At 39.2% G+C, this 19,713-nt stretch overlaps 1 protein-coding gene across 1 annotated transcript; it reads right to left on the bottom strand.

Moving 5' to 3' along the window:
- Nucleotides 1–10,602: 10,602 nt before the first annotated feature.
- On the bottom strand, nt 10,603–11,550 carry LOC102920612 (olfactory receptor 5AN6). The gene has a single exon (XM_006996744.1). The coding sequence runs from the start codon at nt 11,548–11,550 to the stop codon at nt 10,603–10,605; it is 948 nt and encodes a 315-aa protein (XP_006996806.1).
- Nucleotides 11,551–19,713: the final 8,163 nt, after the last annotated feature.

Here is a 19,713-nt window from a genome sequence, read left to right as displayed (position 1 = left end):
TGTTGCATGTGTGACCAACAAAGTGAAACTAAAAACCACCCAAAGAATCACCAATATAATGAGAGAGAAAGGAGCCTGCAAACCGTATGAATTTTGCAAATTCCTACACTGTCCCATGGACTGCTCGTCCTTGCCAAGTGAGAGTCTGTTTCCACGGGTGCCTTGCCCTGAGGAAACCTGTTGGACAGGCAGTCTTATGCTGATCTGAGACTAAACTGCACTGCTCACAGCATCTCCCCCTTTTTTATTTTTTAAAATAATGAGGCAGGTGTCACAGGTCACAGCATGCAATGCAGAACTCAAATGTTTGATGATGACTGGAAAAAGAACAAGGATCAAAAATAATCCTACTGTAATGTCCGGATTAACAATAAAAGGCCTAAAATCCTCAGAAGAAACATAAGACTGGATAGAAGAAATGAAGGAGGCAGCAATTCCTTCTGGAGAAGGAATTTGTAAGTGAGCATGTGAGATAGTAGAAATCCGATGACGTAAATCATGAATATTAATATCTAAATCAGAACTATTTCAAATTTCCTTAATATGTGCCTAAATCTGCTTCCAAGTAAAATCAGTGCCATTATATGGCAAGGGAGTAACACAAATCTATTTTTACGCTGCATGACAAGAGACCGAGTCTGACATACATTTCAAATTTAGGTGCTCATGTATAATATAGCCTTTTCTAAAACATTAACCCTATCCACTAACACTTAATCTATGCCTTTCTGTGTAACAAGTGCCAGAGAAACATTTTTGATAAATTATTACCATGATCAGCTGTATGAACTTGCTGTACCAGAGCAGTGGTAGATGCTGCCGCAGAAGCTACAATAGATATCAGGGCAGTAATGCCCAAAACCAAAGCTGCAACAAATCACTTTGGATGAAAAAGAGCTTGGGAAACAGTCTCTAAGACATAAATACCAGGATCATCAAACCAAGGCAAAGGTAAATTTACAGGAAGTAAAACAAAAAAAGGTTGTGTAACAATCAGGAAATTACCTGGAGTAAAAGTATGATCAATGCAGTTAGTAATAACAGGAAATATATGGTTTTACAATATGCAAAAAACCAAAATCTCCACTTGTCAGGACAGCCAAAGGAACAGTAACACAGGCCTGAAGGCCACTTATGATTGTGGAGGATCATAGAGGCCTTCTAACATAAGTATCATTGATGGCTGTAAATAACTTGAATAAATGTTTTTGAAGAACAGGATGAGGTCAATGTTTGGCCAAAAACATAGGGAAAACCCATTCAGGTGTAAACCAATACATATTTCCCACTATTAAAAATTGTTTGTTCCACTGAGAAAATCCTTGTTTATTGATAGTTAGATATCATGTATAATCATGGGCAGGACTAGAAACAGACCCATTATAAATTTTATTTTGGACATCCCCAGGGGAACAAACAATACCCCTATCAGAAAAACACAAGGAAACCAACTTGGACACCCTTAATGGGACCAATAGACTCCCATGAATAATTGTATTTGTCCTAGGGCAAGCAATCCAGAACCCCTTGGGGAGGTCTCTCTTTAGTGGTAGCCAATTGAGTTGGGAGGGTTTCATCAGCCCCAAGACAAAAGAGACTAAAACAAATATCCCTTTTATTATCCTTATTTCTTCTAGGGGAGTCAGCTACCTTTGTCCCACAAGAGAGGGAAACATATGCAGGTTCAGAAGTGACATCAACTGAGAAGCAGATAGGCCAGGCATCTGCAGGCCATGTATAGTTTAGGAGAAACAGAAATCGTATGATGAACAACAGCCTCTCTATCTCCCCTCTCTATATCGGCTTAGAGTCATGGACCATCATCACTCTCATTTCCTCAAAATCCCAAGCTGCAGGGTGAAACAGAGGTGGCTCCAGGATGTAAGTCCACAACTGTTCCTGAGCAGCACACACTGGTAATAAAGATAGCAGTACCTGCATGGGGAGCAGAGCAATCATAGCCAAAATCAGAGATGGAGGAGTGACTTCACCACCCTGATCAATCATGAGATCCTCAGTCATGTGTCCCTGGTTTGGAACTCAAAATCCCAGCCCTCCTGTTGAATGAGTGACCACTTCCTGCTGACACTGGGGCATCGCTGGGGACCCAAAAGACTGGAATTTTGGCCAAGTCCTGGAAGAGCAGGCTGGCAAGACCGTCTGAGGTTAGGGATGTGCAGACAAAGTTGGAGAAGTCTTTTAGTCTTTACAATATGCAAAAAAACCAAAATCTCCACCTGTCAGCACAGCAAAAGGAGCAATAACACAGGCCTGAAGACCACTTATGATTGTGGAGGATCGTAGAGGCCTTCTAACATAAGTATAATTGGTGGCTGTAAATAACTTGAATAAATGTCTTTGAAGAACAGGATAAGGTCAATGTTTGGCCAAAATCATAGGGAAAAGATATATATTAAAGGCAGGGAATAAAGTTAAGGACTTGGGGGAGGGGGTTTCTTAAGTGTACATTTGAAACTTCCAGGTCCATGGTCCTGGCAGCCGGAGGAGAGGTGTTCCAAAATCAGGGAAAGGAGAAGAGTTCCCACCCCACCAGGAGTAGGTAGATGGGGAAATAGGTTGTTGATTGGCAGTACTTATCTGAAATCACTTTGACCTGTGAGAGGAGGACCCAAGTCGATCTCCTGAAGTTTAAAAGAACCTTTATTTTTAGAGGCAAAAGTTTTAGATATGTTAGTGTTATTGTTGTTTGTAGTCTGTACTGAAATTCACATTGTAGGAAAGGCAGTAGACTCATGCCTTTGAGTCATAGTAAAAGTTTGTGAACCTAAAATAAATTTGTTTCAAAGCATTAACATTTTTCAGAAGACTGGGTGTATATAGATTAGAAAAATGTTTTAGTACAATGAGAAACATTTTTAACTCTGTATTTAGAAACAACCAAAGGGAAATTTAAAATCTTAAGCTTGTAACTATGACAGTAGTCAGTGTTTACCAGAGCTAGATTAACAGATTATCAGAACTTAATTTGTTAATGTTAGAACTCTAAACCTTTGAAGTTTTAATGTAAAAATAGCATAGTGAGGGAAAAAAATCTGAAACATTTTTATATTCCTTAAGCCATCTTTTTATACCCTCATAAATTACATCCACATACCTCAAAACAGTTTTCAGACCCTCATCAACCAAGCTTTCATGTCCTCAGACATCTATAACCTGTATTTACATATATATTTAGACCTAAAAACGTGTTTTAGATCTTTATAGCTTATGTTTATATCTTTAGACCTTGTATAAACTTTTCACCTTTTTTATTCAGTTGCTTACCATGAGACATAGGTGGATGATTACTAAAATATTTATTGTTAAGCAAGTTATTTTAAATAAAGGGATAGTAAAAAGTTACTTTGAAACCTGTTTGGAGTTCTCTTTTTTGGATTCTGGTAGCAAAGCAAGCTGTTTTTTTTTTTTTTTTTTTTTTTTTGGTTTTTCGAGACAGGGTTTCTTTGTGTAGCTTTGCGCCTTTCCTGGAACTCACTTGGTAGACCAGGCTGGCCTCGAACTCACAGAGATCCGCCTGGCTCTGCCTCCCAAGTGCTGGGATTAAAGGCGTGCACCACCACCGCCGGGCTAAAGCAAGCTGTTTTAAGACCTAGCAATAGCTTTAGGGAAATGAGCCTTGTGACCTGATTTTTACAAAAAAAGAGAACTGAAAAGGCACCTGAAGTCCTGGAAAAGGAACTGGGTGCTGGATGCTCTTAAAGCTACAGTCAGTCAATATCCTCAGAGATCTGAAAAGGACAAATTATAACTGGAAATATAATCTAAATAGTCTATGTATCAATTAAAATGACTGAGACACATTCCTTAGACAGGTTAACCAAGGCTCTGGTGATCTCCATAGTTTTGTTAGGGGCAGTAGTTGTAGTTCTTTGGCTGTCATACAGGACAACCTGTAATCTTTAGCTGTCATACAGAGCAGCGTAGGCCTTTGGTTGTCAGAACCAGGTCTGAGATTTTTTTTTTCTTCTGCAGAGGAGCAACTTAAAGCATTGGCCTCACCTTGACCAGGCAAAGTAGGGTGATCAACCCAAAAGTGTCCACAGTTTGAGCAAAGCTCTGGCAACAAGAGAGGCATGGGACAGTTTTACCCAGTGGTTAGTGTTACCATAATCCAGGTAGAGTTGTCATGCCCAATTTTTTTTCCTTTTGAATACCTTAAGGATTCCTGCTAAGTAGGGCAGTTCTGTCTACTATTGGAAACTTAAATATTGTATTTTGTAGATCTCTGAAGCATATATTTTAATAGAAACTTTATTTTTAATTACTTGTTTTAGGCTTAACTTTGAAAACATATATAGAGGGCTAAGTAGGGCTTATTTTTATAATTAATAAAATTAGTATTTAACAAGACTATAGCATGATTTTGAACATATTAAAGAATTTGATCATTTATAAGGTGACTAACCATTAACTTGTATTTTTTAATTATCCTTAACAGTTTACACTAAATTAATAGCTTTTATAATACCAAGACTTTATGTGCCATCTCTGTTAGGACTAGCCTTTAAAAATAATTATCTTGAATTATTTTGTATCAAAACAAAACATTTAATCATAGATACAGTCCATAGAGAGACTGGCAACCTTACCGACCTTTTTATAATGCACCATGAATGAAAAATGGACTCAGCAAAGAAACCAAAACAGTCGCCCCACAGGTGAAAAGGGAAAATGTTCATTCCAAACTGCCAAGGCTGTCTCCTGAGAAAGCAGGGAGAAATGACAAGGGAAAGAGTTTCAGGCTTAAATGAGAATTGGAGAGTGTAGACAGCTCTTAGGGGGACATGAAGGAGTTCCAGGAAAGAGCTGAGAATAGTTAAGCGAAGGCAGAGGATGTAAGTGGCAGCGAATTTCAACCCAGTTGTCTCCAAAGGAACTGAAAGATTTGTCAGAGAGAAATGTCCCAAATCTCAGAGGTAAAGGAATCCCTCTCCTTGTTCCACGTGATGGGAGCCCAGGAGGGCAAAAGGAAGCTTCCTGGCACTCCTGTCTGGCTGTCACAGTAAAAGTAAACAAAGCAGGGAGTAGGAAGAGAGACCAGTGGTTAGAGCAGGAAGGGGAGCAAACAGCTGGAGAGAGGAATGAGTAAGACTGTCCCAAGAGCTGGGATTAAAGTAGGAACAGGGGATCGCCTTTTGGAATTTCTAATTTAGTGTCAGGGTCGTGGCAGAGCACCATAGACACTGTCAGCAAGGCTTTCTTGGTTAATTCAGCCAAGCAACCATTCCAAGCCATTTGCCCACACCCATGAGCATCTCATAAGTTAACTCTTTCTTCTCTTTCCTCAGTGAATTATCCTGCTAGTGGGCCTGACACACAGCACAAGGGCAGCAAATCCCATTGCATCGCCCCACCTCCCCCCACTCCACCCCCACCCCCACCCCACACGGGTTTTTTGTTTTTTATTTTTCTTTTTGAGACAGGATTTCTCTGTGTAACAGCCCTGACTGTCCTGGAACTCACTCTGCAGACCAGGCTGGCCTCAAACTCACAGAGATCCACCACTGCCCCTTTTTAAGTTTCTCAGGGGGCCCTGTGGGATGATTTATAGTCAGGCATTGCAGGGAGTGCCAATCAGAATTATGATGCTTTGCTGCCTCTTTCTTGGATCCTAAATGAGAAAATAAGGGTGTTCCCGCTGTAGAAAACCAAGGACAAACTTTCTAGATAGACTGTAAAAACTCGATGACTTGACTGGTAGAAACGTTTAAACCTTTTGTTTTAACCATATGCTTAATAAAATCTGTATAAAGAGCAAGTTCCTTTGAACCACACTGTCCCATTTCTGTTGGAACAGGGCACTCACTTCTCCAAAGTTCTTTGATTACCTGTCCTTCCCTAAACCAGGGGCTCTCCTGGCAGGTCTGCAGCACCCTTAGACAAGATCCTATCCCCTTCAGTCCCAATACATACCACCTTCAGGTCCCTGTTTGTGGTGCCACCCTGCTGGGGTCCAGCCTCATGGGGAAGAGACACTGATGCAAGGAAAACTGACCACCAAGTGGATTGCACTCAACTGGCCCCGAATAGCTTGGGCCATCTTTATTTATACTTAACAGAGTTGGGTTTTTTAACCAGGGTTACATGAACAGCTTTATTACTGACTTCTATTTTTGACTTTAAGAAATACATGACAATTTAAGGAATACATCATGATCATTATGAAAGTCCCCATTGTTCCCCTTTATGCTTCCCCAAATATACCTTCCCACCCCTACATAACCTTATTCTAGACACAGAGTTCAGCATTTTTGCAGCTTAACTGAATATCGAGCCGGACACATCCTGCTCTCATAGCACTTATGTCAGCTGGCCGCCCCTTGCGGTTACAAAGTTAAAAAGTTATAGACGTGAGTATAGTGCTTTAAGGACAATATTCAAACCTAGACAATATTCTTTCGTGTCTGCGTGTTTTTAGACAATTCCCTTTTCCATAAGCGGGTCCCATGTCTCAATCTCTCTGTAAAAGGCAGGCTTTGATAAAGCACCTTTCCCCCATCTCACCATATCATACTTCTTCCACCAATATAAGCTCCTATGAATGATAAAGATGGATCTATTCATCCCGCATTTTACATTGTAGTTTTTCCTCTTGGAGCATACCAGATCCTACCAATGACTCTGTGGTTGGTGTCCAGAGAACTTCCTCTCCACAGTTGGCACTATGTGTATTCCTAAGGTCTTTTCTCTATTCTGTGATTACTCTCCTTTCCAGAACTGTGAGACATGGTTAATGTTCCAAATATTTTCTCTTATATACCTAACTATCTCTATTGAGTCAGAAAAGTTCCCAAGATTGAGAGTTGTAGTTAGTAATTCCAGATAAGGGATTTGAAAAGCATTAGTCCCCTACTGAAACATGGGGGAAAATATTTGAAAAGGAACATAATTTCCAGGAAAAATTACAGCTGTTGCATGTGTAACTGACAAAGTAAAACTAAAAACCACCCAAAGAATCATCAATATAATGAGAAAGAAAAGAGCCTGTAAACTAAATGAATTTTGTAAATTCCTATGCTATCTCATGGACTACTTACTGGTCCTTGCCAAGTGAGAGTCTGTTTCCACAGGTGCCTTGCCTAGAGGAAACCCACTGGACAGGTAGTCATATGCTGTTCAGAGACTAGGATGCACAGCTCTCAACAAATGGGGCCCTAGAATTTTCCAGTGTTCCACATGGCTCAGATGAGCCAGGCAGTCAAATACTGACTTCTCTCATGTTAACTCATTATTCAGCCTTTGTCTTTGGAACTTTTTGTGTCATTTCCACAGCAACCAGATTGATCCCATCTATCCTCATGATTTTAACATACTATATCCTATAAGAGCCTCTTTAATTTCCTGTTTAAAGTCTATCCCAATTCAAGCAGTTTAGACAAAAATAGTCTCTGATTATCATAGTTTCCTGTACAGGGCTTCTGCATGCTGTATCATGGATTTCCCCCCTTTTACATTATCTTCTATCATATCTCCCTCACTCTCTCCCTCTTCACTATCCAATTCTTCCCCTGGGTTACATGTCTTTGGATCCCAGGAGGGTCTATTTACCATGGATCTAAGTTGTGTTCTCTTTCCCTTATATCTCCCAGAAAGAACCCATGAAACCAACATCTCCACCTCATCTTCCTTTTCTTGTCAGTTCAGAGGCTGCTGTGGAGGGCAGCATCTGCATGCCTTTTTCTCATCGAAATTATTCCTTACACAGGCAAGTTCTTTATGAGTGGATAGTTCAGCCTTGGTTGCATGTGCTATTTCTAAGAGCAAGGTCCACGTAATTGATGCCACAGTTTACTCACAATCCCACCCAATAGTGCTACTTTCAGGGATTGTAATAGATCCTCTAGTCCACCAGTCATTTGAGAGGCATCCACATATTCACTCCTCATACTTACAGGGAGTCTTGACACTCCATTCCACATATAGGAAGACAGTAACTCTAGGATTTTCTCCAACAAATATTCCACTTTCAGATAATTTTGTCTTAGTTACATGTCTTCTCATTCAAAGCAGGGATGGTGCCATTACTACTGCAGCAAAGATGCATGCATGCCATTCTATGCCACCTTAGGAAGAATGGCTGCATTAGAATTGCCCCATGGTTGTTCCACCCTCAGGAAACTTAGCTTCAGTTTAGCGCCTCATCACCAACAGCAGAGACAGTGAAAGTGCTCCTCCTAACTAAGCTTGGGTTCTGCCATGCCTCATGTTTGAGCACCAAGGGTTTTATAAACATTTTCTGGGAGACATGAACAAATGTCCACTCACCTATTGTGTAGCAATTTCCCAAGAAATTGAAACATTTCATTCTGCAGGGAAGTTCATTTAATATAGGAAGTAAACAACTCAAAATAGCTTTAGGTTGCCGGGCGGTGGTGGCGCACGCCTTTAATCCCAGCACTCGGGAGGCAGAGCCAGGTGGATCTCTGTGAGTTCGAGGCCAGCCTGGGCTACCAAGTGAGCTCCAGGAAAGGCGCAAAGCTACGCAGAGAAACCCTGTCTCGAAAAACCAAAAAAAAAAAAAAAAAAAAAAAAAAAAAAAAAAAAAAAAATAGCTTTAGGATGTCCCTGAAACTGACTAAACTCACTAGGTCCATCCCTTACTAAAAGTTTATAAGCAATAAAAATGGCTAAAAGTTACTCTCAAACAATCCCAGGCTCCTTGAACATGCAGAGACTAGCCGAGCTGCCTGGAAGAGGCTCAGAACAAATGTGCCTCCTGGAAAGGACACCTTCAGACTTGGTGGGCTCTCTGCAGTCTGTGCAGTATGCTCCAGGTTCCCAGATTTTGTGATCTGTCATCCATGCTGGGGTGGGTTTTGGTGATACATCTCTCTTTGTGTCATTTCTGATTATGTCAGTAGTCCATCCCTCATATTCTTGTAAGTAACCCCAATAAAACTCATTGGTTCACCAAGCTGGACTTTGGTATTAGTATTTCAGTCTGTTCTCAGTTCTGTATTAGAGGTGAGAGGACATTTGTTCAGGTTTCCCCAGTAACAGTGTCACACAACATCATTCCAGATAGATCACCAATGACTGAAACAAAGATGTGATCTCACCCAAGTGTAGAGTCATATCATTAAAATCCTTTTCTCCATTCACTTGCAGGCTATTTATGTATCATTCTGAAAATAAAAGCCTAGAATACAAGTTCTAGAACAAACCCTCTATTACATATTTTCTTGGCAGATAATTCAGGTCAAAGTTTAGAATGACACTTTCTCGACATTCTCATCTTCATATTTTTCGAACTTGTCTAAGTACCATGTCTTAGGGTTTCTATTGTAATAAAACACCATGACCAAAAGTGACTTGGGGAGGAAAGGGTGTTGTAGAATATAATTTTAAGATGTGTTACATGTGTTTATGCTGTGGAATATTTGTTTAATGATGCAAAGATGTGTTGCATTCTTTTATGTTGTATTCAACTCCGTGAAACTGTTACTTTGCCCATCTAAAACACCTAATTGGTTGAATAAAGAGCTGAACAGCCAATAGCCAGGCAGGAGAAAGGATTGGCAGGGCTGGCATGCAGTGAGAATAAATAGGAGGAGAAATCTGGGAAGAGATCAAGGAGCAAGAAAAGAAGGGGCCAGACACCCAGCCACATAGCCAGACATAGAATAAAAGGAAAGAAAAGATATGTAGAATTAGAGGAAGGTAAAAGTCCAGAGGCAAAAGATAGATGGGATAATTTGAGTTAGAAAATCTGGCTAGAAACAAGCCAAGCTAAGGTGAGGCATTCATAAGAAAGAATAAGCCTCTGCCTGTATTTATTTGGGAGCTGATGGCAGCCCCCAAAAGAATCAAAGAGTAAAAATCAACCAACAACAAAAGGATTTATTTCAGCTTATGTCTTGTAGTCCAGCATGAAGGAAATCAGGAAAAGAACTCAAGGTAGGAACCTGGAAGCAGGAACTGAAGCAGAGGCCATGGCTGAGATTCTGCTTACTGTCTTGCTCCCCACTACTCAGTCTAATTTTTTCATAGTACCTAGAGCCACCAGTACAGGGGTTGCAATGCCCCCAGTGTGCTGGGCCCTCCCACACCAAGCATTAATCAAGAAAATGTCCTACAAACTTGCCTACAGGCAACCTGATGGATGCATTTTCTCAATTACAGTTCTTTTCTCTAGATCACACCAGCTTGTGTCAAGTTGATTTAAAAACCAACCAGGACACATCTCAAGAGTCTGAAGTCTCAGACAAAGCAGCCATTATCCTGTTTGAGATGTGGTGACTGAGAAGGACCATTGGCCTTGTGCTTGGTCCTGTTTTCTTTGGCTTAGGATCTGAAGTTCTGAAAGAAAGAGTAAGAGTTGAGAACTTAAGAACAAAAGACTGTTACCACAAAAAAAAAAAAAAGGAAATGGTGTATTAACTGCTCTATAAGGCCATGCTGGCACAGGAGAGGAATCAACTTCAAGACTAAGAGGAGACAGGACACAGGATTCACATAGCATGTGCCAGCCCTGGAATTCCATGGAGTGACTCACTTGCAGTTCCACCACAGCATCAGGATATTTGAATCACATTAAGTATAAAGACTTCCAGTCAACAGAGTCACTAGCCTGACAGATCTTTAACAGTGGCAATGAGAAAAGCACCTCTTCTTACATCGCTTAAGAGCATCTTTGATGTCCTTGTTCCTGAGACTGTAAATCAGAGGGTTCAACATAGGAATCAGCACTGTATAGAAGATTGATGCCATCTTGTCATAGCCCTGAGAACTGTCAGAGCTGGGGCGCATGTAGACAAAGAGTCCTGATCCAAAAAAGAGAGTGACTGCTGTCAGGTGAGAGGCACAGGTATTGAAAGCCTTGGCCCTGCCATCTGCTGAGCTGATCTTCAGGATTGTGGCAACAATATAAGTGTAGGATATCAGGATGACCAAGACGGATGCCACCCCAAAAATCACTGCTATTACAAACTTCAGAATTTGCAGGGGGAAAGTTTCAGAGCAGGAGAGGACTAATAACTGAGGGAGGTCACAAAAGAAGTGGTTGATAACATTTGGCCCACAGAAATGCAGCTGAAGTATAGCACACAGTTGTATCAGTGAACCAAAGAGACCAGTGATATACGCTCCCACCACCATCTGCACACAGAGGGAAGGGGACATGATGGCTGTGTAGAGCAGAGGATTACAAATGGCAGCATACCGGTCATAAGCCATGGCTGCCAGAAGACAGCACTCAGCCAGACCCAGGCTTGAGAAGAAGAAGTATTGCATGGTGCACCCCAAAAAGGAGATGGATTTAGGCTTCTGGAAGAATCCTGAGAGCATTTTAGGGGTTGTAGAGGAAATGTACCAGAAATCTAAAAATGACAAGTTGCTGAGGAAGAAGTACATAGGTGTATGTAGGTAAGGGTCAATCCTAATCAAGATGATGAGGCCCAGGTTCCACACCACTGTGGAGAGATAAATTCCCAAGAAGGCAACAAAGAGAACCAGCTTGAGCTTGGGAAAGTCTGAGAATCCCACAAGAATGAACTTGGTGATGGCTGTACTGTTCCTTCCTCCGGTCATGGTCTTGGAGCCTTAAACCAGACAGACAGGTTTAAACCTTAAACCTGTAGACAGATACTTGAATTAAAAATGATTGTCGAACATTATGGATCTTTCTTGTTTTGAGTACAGTACTGGATGAAAAACAATCCACAAACTAACTTTAACAAAATCAAGATACAAGTATTATTCTGAAAATTACTAGAAAACCTTTCTACCACTTCACTGTTTGAACTACATTCTTACAATTCTTCCTACACATACAACAGATGATGCCAAATTCTTGTCCAAGTGTTGACACTTATTTACACTAGTATAAAGATTTCATGACAGTTTTTCTTGTTATTTTCTTATCAACATTGCATATAATTATTTAGACTGAGTCTTTGACAATCTTACCGGTGATTTATTTCATTGTTTTAAATTTGTATTTACTGTCCCCCTTTTTCTCCTAGATTTGAATATGAGGCTTTCCATCAAATACATAGTTTTACTTCACCATCCCCCAACCTGGACAATTATTTTCCAAGTTTACCACCTTTGTAATAACATTGTCAGTATGAAGAACATTCAATCTTTTAATATATCCATTAATTTTATTTTTATCTATTCAACTCCATGCAATAATTATGGTCCTTGCATTGGTGTTACACTGAAAAATATTTATTTATATAATTTGATAAGATTCTTATGTGTATTTTCTTTTAGTTTTTATATTTATGTTAATTTTTGAAAAAATAATACATTGCATGAAGTATAAATCTGGGGTTATTTTTCTAAATTTATTGACACTCCTCCCACTACAATGAATTAAATGATTTGCCTATCAATTAAAATCACCTTTATAATAGGATCAATTACAAACTTCCCATTTTTTCAATTTTTAATCTTAATTCACATGCCACCTGTTCAGTTCCATGCCATTTTATAATTAGTTAGGATCATATTTTATTAGTAAGACATGGAGCATTGTAATAACTGCCACACATGCCTTCATTTTCCAGAGATCACTTTGATGGTTCTCATGTTCATGCCTTTCAAAGATCTGTATAATGACTCCATCAAAGGAAATAAAACTAGGATTCACACTCCATTTCACTTTTCATTAGTCTAAGGATAAATAATATATAAGTTGATAAGTGAAGGTATATAAGAGGTAATACTAACTCTTAATAATTCATTACTGCTACACTTGATGGGAGGACCTGGGTCTAGAGACACTAGCTCTTGATTCCAAGGTCTGTCTCTGGGTCATTCCGACACCTCTGGACTTTGGTTTCTCTGTTTCAAAATGAAATCATTGTAGCTCTTTCTCTTTTTCCTGTATAAAAACAATAATTGTGGTGAGAAATCACACAGAAAGAACTGTGGTCTGATAGACTACAGCAATAGTAACATGAGTTCAGCAACCAAAGAAGAGGATAAATTAACAGACTACAAAAAGGAAATTACATTGACCCATGCCATTCATCAGTGTACATAAGAAGGACGCATCAAGGTCCGAGCTACCTTCCACTGTGAAACTGACTTATGGGCTGCCTATCTTTAAAACACATTCAGTAAAGACAGAACTAGTTTAAGTGAATTATTAAAGAACTTTTACTTCAGGAAATTAGGTAACACATTGAAAATACTAATTACTGTGGTGCTTCTGTGGTTTATTTTCTCAAGTCTATTCTCCAGACACATATGTCATGGAAACCCTGACAACTGAATATTATGCTTAAAGTATTAAGAAATGCATTCAGTGAAGATTTTTTATCTTCCATATGTTTAAGTGAATGGATCTTTTAAATGAAAACATCAAAAACACGATTTTTAATCTTTCAAATGAATGTCATCTCTCTTCTGGTTCACTGATGGGAAGAGAAGATAAAAAGGTATTCAGATGACAATGCTGGTGACGATACTGCTTCCACAGTGGAGAAAGACTACAAAATTGGAAAAACAGGAAGGACGTTCCCACAATAGTTCCTGCAGTTACTTTTACTTCATTTCCTGGTGTCCATTCAAGATGAAATTTACATTCTGGAATGCCATAGTAAATGTGGCTCCTTCACTCTACTGTAAGTCAGTTAAACGGATCAGCTGGCCCAATAGCCTGATGACAACTTAATCACATGTAGTATCACAGAGATGATGTCAACTGAGGTATAAACAGAGCATATTAAGGTCAGGTTTGGAGAACTCAGCAGTGAAGAGAGCTTGGTGCTCTTCTAGTGGATCCAAGTTTAGTTCCTAACCCACAGCAGGTGGCTCCCAACTGCCTATAACTCCAGCTCTAGGAGATATGACATCTTCTGCTGGCTTGTCTGCATAAGTATGCTCATACACACACACACACACACACACACACACACACACACACACACACACACACAAATAAATAAAAAGTAAAAATAAATCTTTTTAAAAGGATCAAATTGTTGATTTTATTGTTCTAAGTTTTCTTTTACTGTGGAAATTCATTACAGGCACAATGTTTTCAGACTACCATAAAAATAAAGAATTATGTAAAATAATTTTTAGGAGTTTGAAAAAAGGCACACAGCCAGTTACTCAACACAGAGACACCATTCCTCTACTTCTGAAAAAGTAAAGGCAACAGTAATAAATTTTTCATAGGATTAGAGCCCAAGGGGTCAGGCCCAGGGACCAAGGTACTTAAAAGTGAAGGGACAAAGAACCAGTCCTTTCTTTTCATTTGTGATCTTTCTCTCATAATATAATAAAATGCCATAATCTTCTAAATAAAATTTCATATCGTATGAGCTAAATGGTTTATTTTGTTTCTCTTTAATACTGAAACCCAAATTAAATCTTGATGTAGGAGTCACAGAAAATGTTTTCCTGTTGTGCAAATAATATGGTGTTTGTTGAAATCTAACATCTGCAAGGTACCAATAAGACTGTCATTTGGGAAACAGCAGAAGGAAGATTAAATAAGTTCTTAAAATCGCTCCAGGAACAATCCATCACTATTTTTTAATATGTTTTCAGAAAAGAAGACAAAGGAAATAGGCAATTTAATATGAAAAAGGAAAGACACAATTTGTGAACTAGAGCTTATTTTCTCACCCACTTTGGAAGCCTTTTCTATTACAAATTTTGAGTTCCTTCTAAACCCATTGTACGTGGGTCATTTTCTAATGCACTGAAAATCTCACTGCTAGTATTTAAAATTTATAAGTTTTTTATATACCATAGGCTATTGATATAATTTCAGGTAAGAAGAATTTTTTAAAAATACTTCAACTAGTATAGCAACTAATACATCTGTCCTATACCACTATGTTAAAATGACTCAAATGTATTTGCTTAAAACATCAATGAGAGGTGGATCAGTTGGTTCAGGCAGCAAAAGCACCTGCAGCTGACCATTATGATTTGAATTCAATCCCAGAACCCACATTGTGGAAAGAGCTACTCCTGCAAATTGTCCTGTAATCTTCACACATGTCCTGAGGCACATGAATAAATGCATATATGTGCATGCACACAAAAAAAATAAATTAGTGAGTTGTAGTTTTTCAAGGTCCTTCTGGTTGGCTGGATAGTTCACAGGTTAGCTGCACTGAGATCTTTTCATGGTGATAGTCTACTGAGGTGACTACACTGTCTGTCAGTTGGAACTGGGGCACTAATATAATTCCACTGAGATATTTTGGCACTCATACAGGATGACTGGGATAGCTGAGATTTCTCTCCACACAGCCTTTTTATCTAGATTCTTCTAGGAATAAGCTAAGACTTCCAAAGAGCAAGACTCAATATTATGTGTTCATTAAGCTATTGGCTGTACAATATTTTCTGATGTTTCATTGGCCAAATCAATTCAAATGGATGAGAAAAGAATCAGTAAGCAAGGGGACCCTCCAAGGACATGTCAGGAAATGTAACTCCCTGATGTCCACTAATGCATTACTGTAGCACATAAGAATTTAACATCAATTCGATGAGCACTGGGCCAATTTGAGAGACTGTCTCAAAAATCAAGGTGGATAGTACCCAAGGAATGATAGTCAAAGATATCCTGGGGCCTCCACACATAGGTACACCTGAATACACTCACACACACACACACACACACACACACACACACACACACACAATTTTAAAATATTTAATGTGAAGCCATTTAGAAAAACATTCAAGAAGATTAGTCTGTTTGGGGAGAACAAATCAGGAAAATCATAAATTTGGCACCTACTTTGGACTAATTTTAATTGGCAAGCCATTTCTTTTTTTAGTTAGGCTTTACAATGTGTTTTGGAGAGCCATGATACATGTTGTAATGCATTTTTACACATATATGCCATTGTGCATTGCTGAGTGTGCATAAATTCTGCAAAGTGTGCCATTCAGCAGTTTCATCACCTTGTAAACATTACAGTCTATTTATACAGACTTCAGTGGCATGGGTTACTTCGTAGCTAGACTCTATGCCATGTGAGTTAAACAGCACAAGATTAAGTCAAGCACTAGAAAGGACAATGGAGTGTTGGTAAATTCAAGATGAATGAAGCTGCTGCTTGATTGATGCATACTGTTTGCAGCAAACTGTTCTCTGTAAGTAGAAGAGTATGTGCTAAAATGACAAGACATGGCATAGCACAATTAGTACATAATGTAGCCGTATAACTGTTTATTATTATGTAGTTTATACTCCACACATTGGCATTGACTACACTGCCGGGTCAATGGGCTGTTTACCACAACATCACCACAGACAAGAGTAATATAATATGCCCCCCTATAATGTGGAGCCATAGGAATTGTTAAATTCCATTATAGTATTTTGGGACCACCATTGTACACTCAGTTAGTCATTTGCTGACCATCCCCATGGGTGCCTAACTGTATGTATGTTCCTGTAAATTTATGTAGTGTTCTATACACAACCATTTAAGGGTAAGTCTCTTTCTTGATTTTTTTTACAACTCAACTTTTTTTTCAACTTAACTCAACGTTTTATCTTAAAGTGGAGATAAGTGTCATAAAGCACAAATCTCTCACTGATTCTTCTTTCCATTCTAAAGAGTCAGAAATTAGAGACGATGGAGAAGATTGCCTGAAACACAGGAAAACAAGTATCTCACGGCAGTGATTGGTCATAAAACGTTCGGTTTTCTAAGATGATTATTGCTTAAAAAGCAATGGCCAGCACAAAATTAAAGCTTAAAGAGATTTTGTTCAAGCATAATAATAAATACATGACTTTGAAGAAGTAAGAATTAAGAGAATGCTTAAAGATATAGGGAGAGACTTCTTTTTGGGAGGTGGGAGGCAGGGTCTCACTGTGTAGCCTTGGCTGGCCTTGAACTCAGAGGGATCTCCTTTCCTGTGATTCCATCAGGCCTAACATGGAAGACATCTCTTACATCACCTGTTTCCTCACACAGCTGACACTCTGGTCTCTGTGATGGTGGAAGCACACAAAACAATAGTCCTGGTGGTGAATAATAAGAAATGATCTTACACAGGAAAAGAATAACATACATAACTAAAATGTCAAGCATTCTTTTCTTTTTTCCCTACTGAGGGTGACAGCCCAGGGCTTGCACATGCAAGGCAAACGGTTACCACTGAACTGAATGTGAGTGAGTTGGATGTCGGGAAATCTTTTTACTTTTATATTGAAACAGGGTCTCACTAAGTTGCCCAGGTTGACTTTGAACTTGAGCTCCTCCTGTTTCAGCTTCCTGGGGATCTGAGATTATAGGCCTGTGCCAGTGGGATCAAATCAAAACCCTTTCTCTGAGTTAGAATTGTACTTGGTGTGATGGAAAATTTATCTTTTACTAATTTAGCAAATTACTGTTTGTTGGGTCCTCATCTTGTGATAGGCATAATTCCCAATAATTTACATAGAGTATCAGATTTGTTTTTACCCAGTTCTGTGAACATTGTTTCCTGTAGGTTATAAAGGAAGAAGTTGAGACATTGGGAATCTGAGACACCAGGTGTCTGAGTCACAGACTACTGTCTCACGGCTGCTAACAACAGTGGCTAGATCCAGAAAACTTCAATATTCTTTCTGCTAGCACTGGGTTCAGCAAATAGAAATTCCAAAATAGTACACTGATTGCATTCAACTAATTATTTCTAACTAGTGCAGTTCTTGATTAACACGGCTTTTAAAAATGATACTGACCAAAAGTGAGAGAGTGATAGTAAATGATATTACACCAAGGTTTGTAATAAAAAAAAAACCTAGATTCCTAGTTCCATAGTTATTTAACTAACTACATAGTCTGTTTCTCTAGTGAAAACATTCAGTTTCTGAGTATGTCTCCAGCAGGGGAGCAGCTTAGGAACAAGAAGCTACTGAAAGGCAAGGATGCTGTGGAAAGTGATGCTAAAACAGGGTGGAGATCTTGAACACTCATGTTCCTGGGCTGCCCAGGCTGGCCTGCGCTGTCCCTGCTCCTGTTGACCACAGCTCTGACTCAGATGTTTCTGAGGAATGTGTGTTGTTGATGGCTGTTTGCTCCACTGCAGTGTGGAAACACAAAAGCGCCCCCTTCTCACCTCTTGGTCTGGACTCTGCTCTAGATCCTGTTGAAGGCCGTTACACGCCTGCTTTCTACCATCCTCCAAAAGAACGTTCCTACAGGAGACTCTTTCTCCTCGTAACTCTGCTTTGTCCAGCAAGCTCCTGGCCATCCATAAGAGAGTTGTTTCCACTTGAGGTTCACTTAAATACCTCCTTAGACCCAGAGTGTAAAAAAAAAAAAAAGTCACTAATTAGCAGTCCATGTAATTGTTCTCCAGTGTGATGGCAATTGAAAAAGTGAATTCTCCCCCGGTGATTTTACTTCTACTTGTGGATTATTCTTCATTAAGAAAATGTTTTTAGAACAAGAGGTCACTAGAACAAGAACACGTACCTCATATATCTTCTCCAAATTTTTAAACTATAGATTGAATTTCATCTTTTCTGTTACCTATGGGATGCTGCCTTGTGTATATTTCATTCGGAATGTTATCAGGCACATTTAAATCTATCACAAATGTCATAAACATTTGTATTCTACTCCCAATTCTCTTCAGTTAGATTATTTTTCCCATAAGCTTTTGCTGGGAAAACTAATCCAGAGGTCATCATACAGATATTTCAATAAAGGAATACTTGATCTGTCGTTACAAATCTGATTTCCTACATCTTTATTTTCACTTAACTTTATAGTTTCAAATATGAAGAAAATTTCACTTTTCACATGAATTTTATTACTTTAATTTATTTCATTCACTTTAATCAGGATCCTTCCCTGTTTAGAGGCCACATAATTACTTATTATTTTTCTTGGCTTGTAACTTTTTACTAAGAATATTTTTATTCATTTTATATACCAGTTAAAGATCCCCCTCTTTCCTCTTGCTGCCCCTCCAGCCTCCCTCTCCCAACCCCCCCCCATTTCCTCCTACAAGAAGGTAAGACTGCCCATGGGGAGGTACATTGAGTAGAGGCAGGTCCAAGCCCCTCCACCTGCCCCAAGTCTGTGCGAGGTGTCTCATCATAGGTAGTGGACTCCAAAAAGCCTGCTCATCACCAGGGATAGATTATAATCCTAATACCAGGGGCCCTCTTAAGCAGATCAAGCTACACAACTGTCTCGCTATGCAGAGGGCCTAATCCAGTCCCATGCAGGCTACACAGCTAGTGATCTAAATTTCATGAGTTCCAATTAGTTTGGTTTGGTTTTCTCTGTAGGTTTCCCCATCTTGATCTTGATGCCCTTGCTCATAGAAACCCTCTTCTCTCTCTTTGACTGGACTCCTGGAGCTCGGCCTGGTGTTTGGCTGTGGATCTCTGCATCTGCTTCCATCAGTTACTGGCTTGTCATTTTTAACTACTCAATCCATAAATGACTTTAGTTTATGGTATAAAGAGTTTCTTACATACTTTGTTATTTAATCTAAAGAACAATGCTATTTTTAATCATTTGTAACCACTTTATCACATATTATATATTTTATATATTAATATGAGGATGATCAGCCAATTTAGGTTTACTGTGGTCTGTTTCTACCTTGAATGTAATAGCCAGGATTCAAGGTTGCATGTTTTTTAAATTTTGCCTTTATTCGCATTGTACTGAAATCACTCCTTTCTACATTGTATCTCTGATAAACTATCAAGTTCCTAAGAAGGATAGCTGCACTGTTAGCACCCGTTCTCTT

Source organism: Peromyscus maniculatus, chromosome 1 (assembly GCF_049852395.1).
Source record: "Peromyscus maniculatus bairdii isolate BWxNUB_F1_BW_parent chromosome 1, HU_Pman_BW_mat_3.1, whole genome shotgun sequence".
NCBI lineage: Eukaryota > Metazoa > Chordata > Mammalia > Rodentia > Cricetidae > Peromyscus > Peromyscus maniculatus.
Note: the sequence above shows the minus strand (reverse complement) of the source record. Positions and strands in the feature narration are given on the sequence as shown.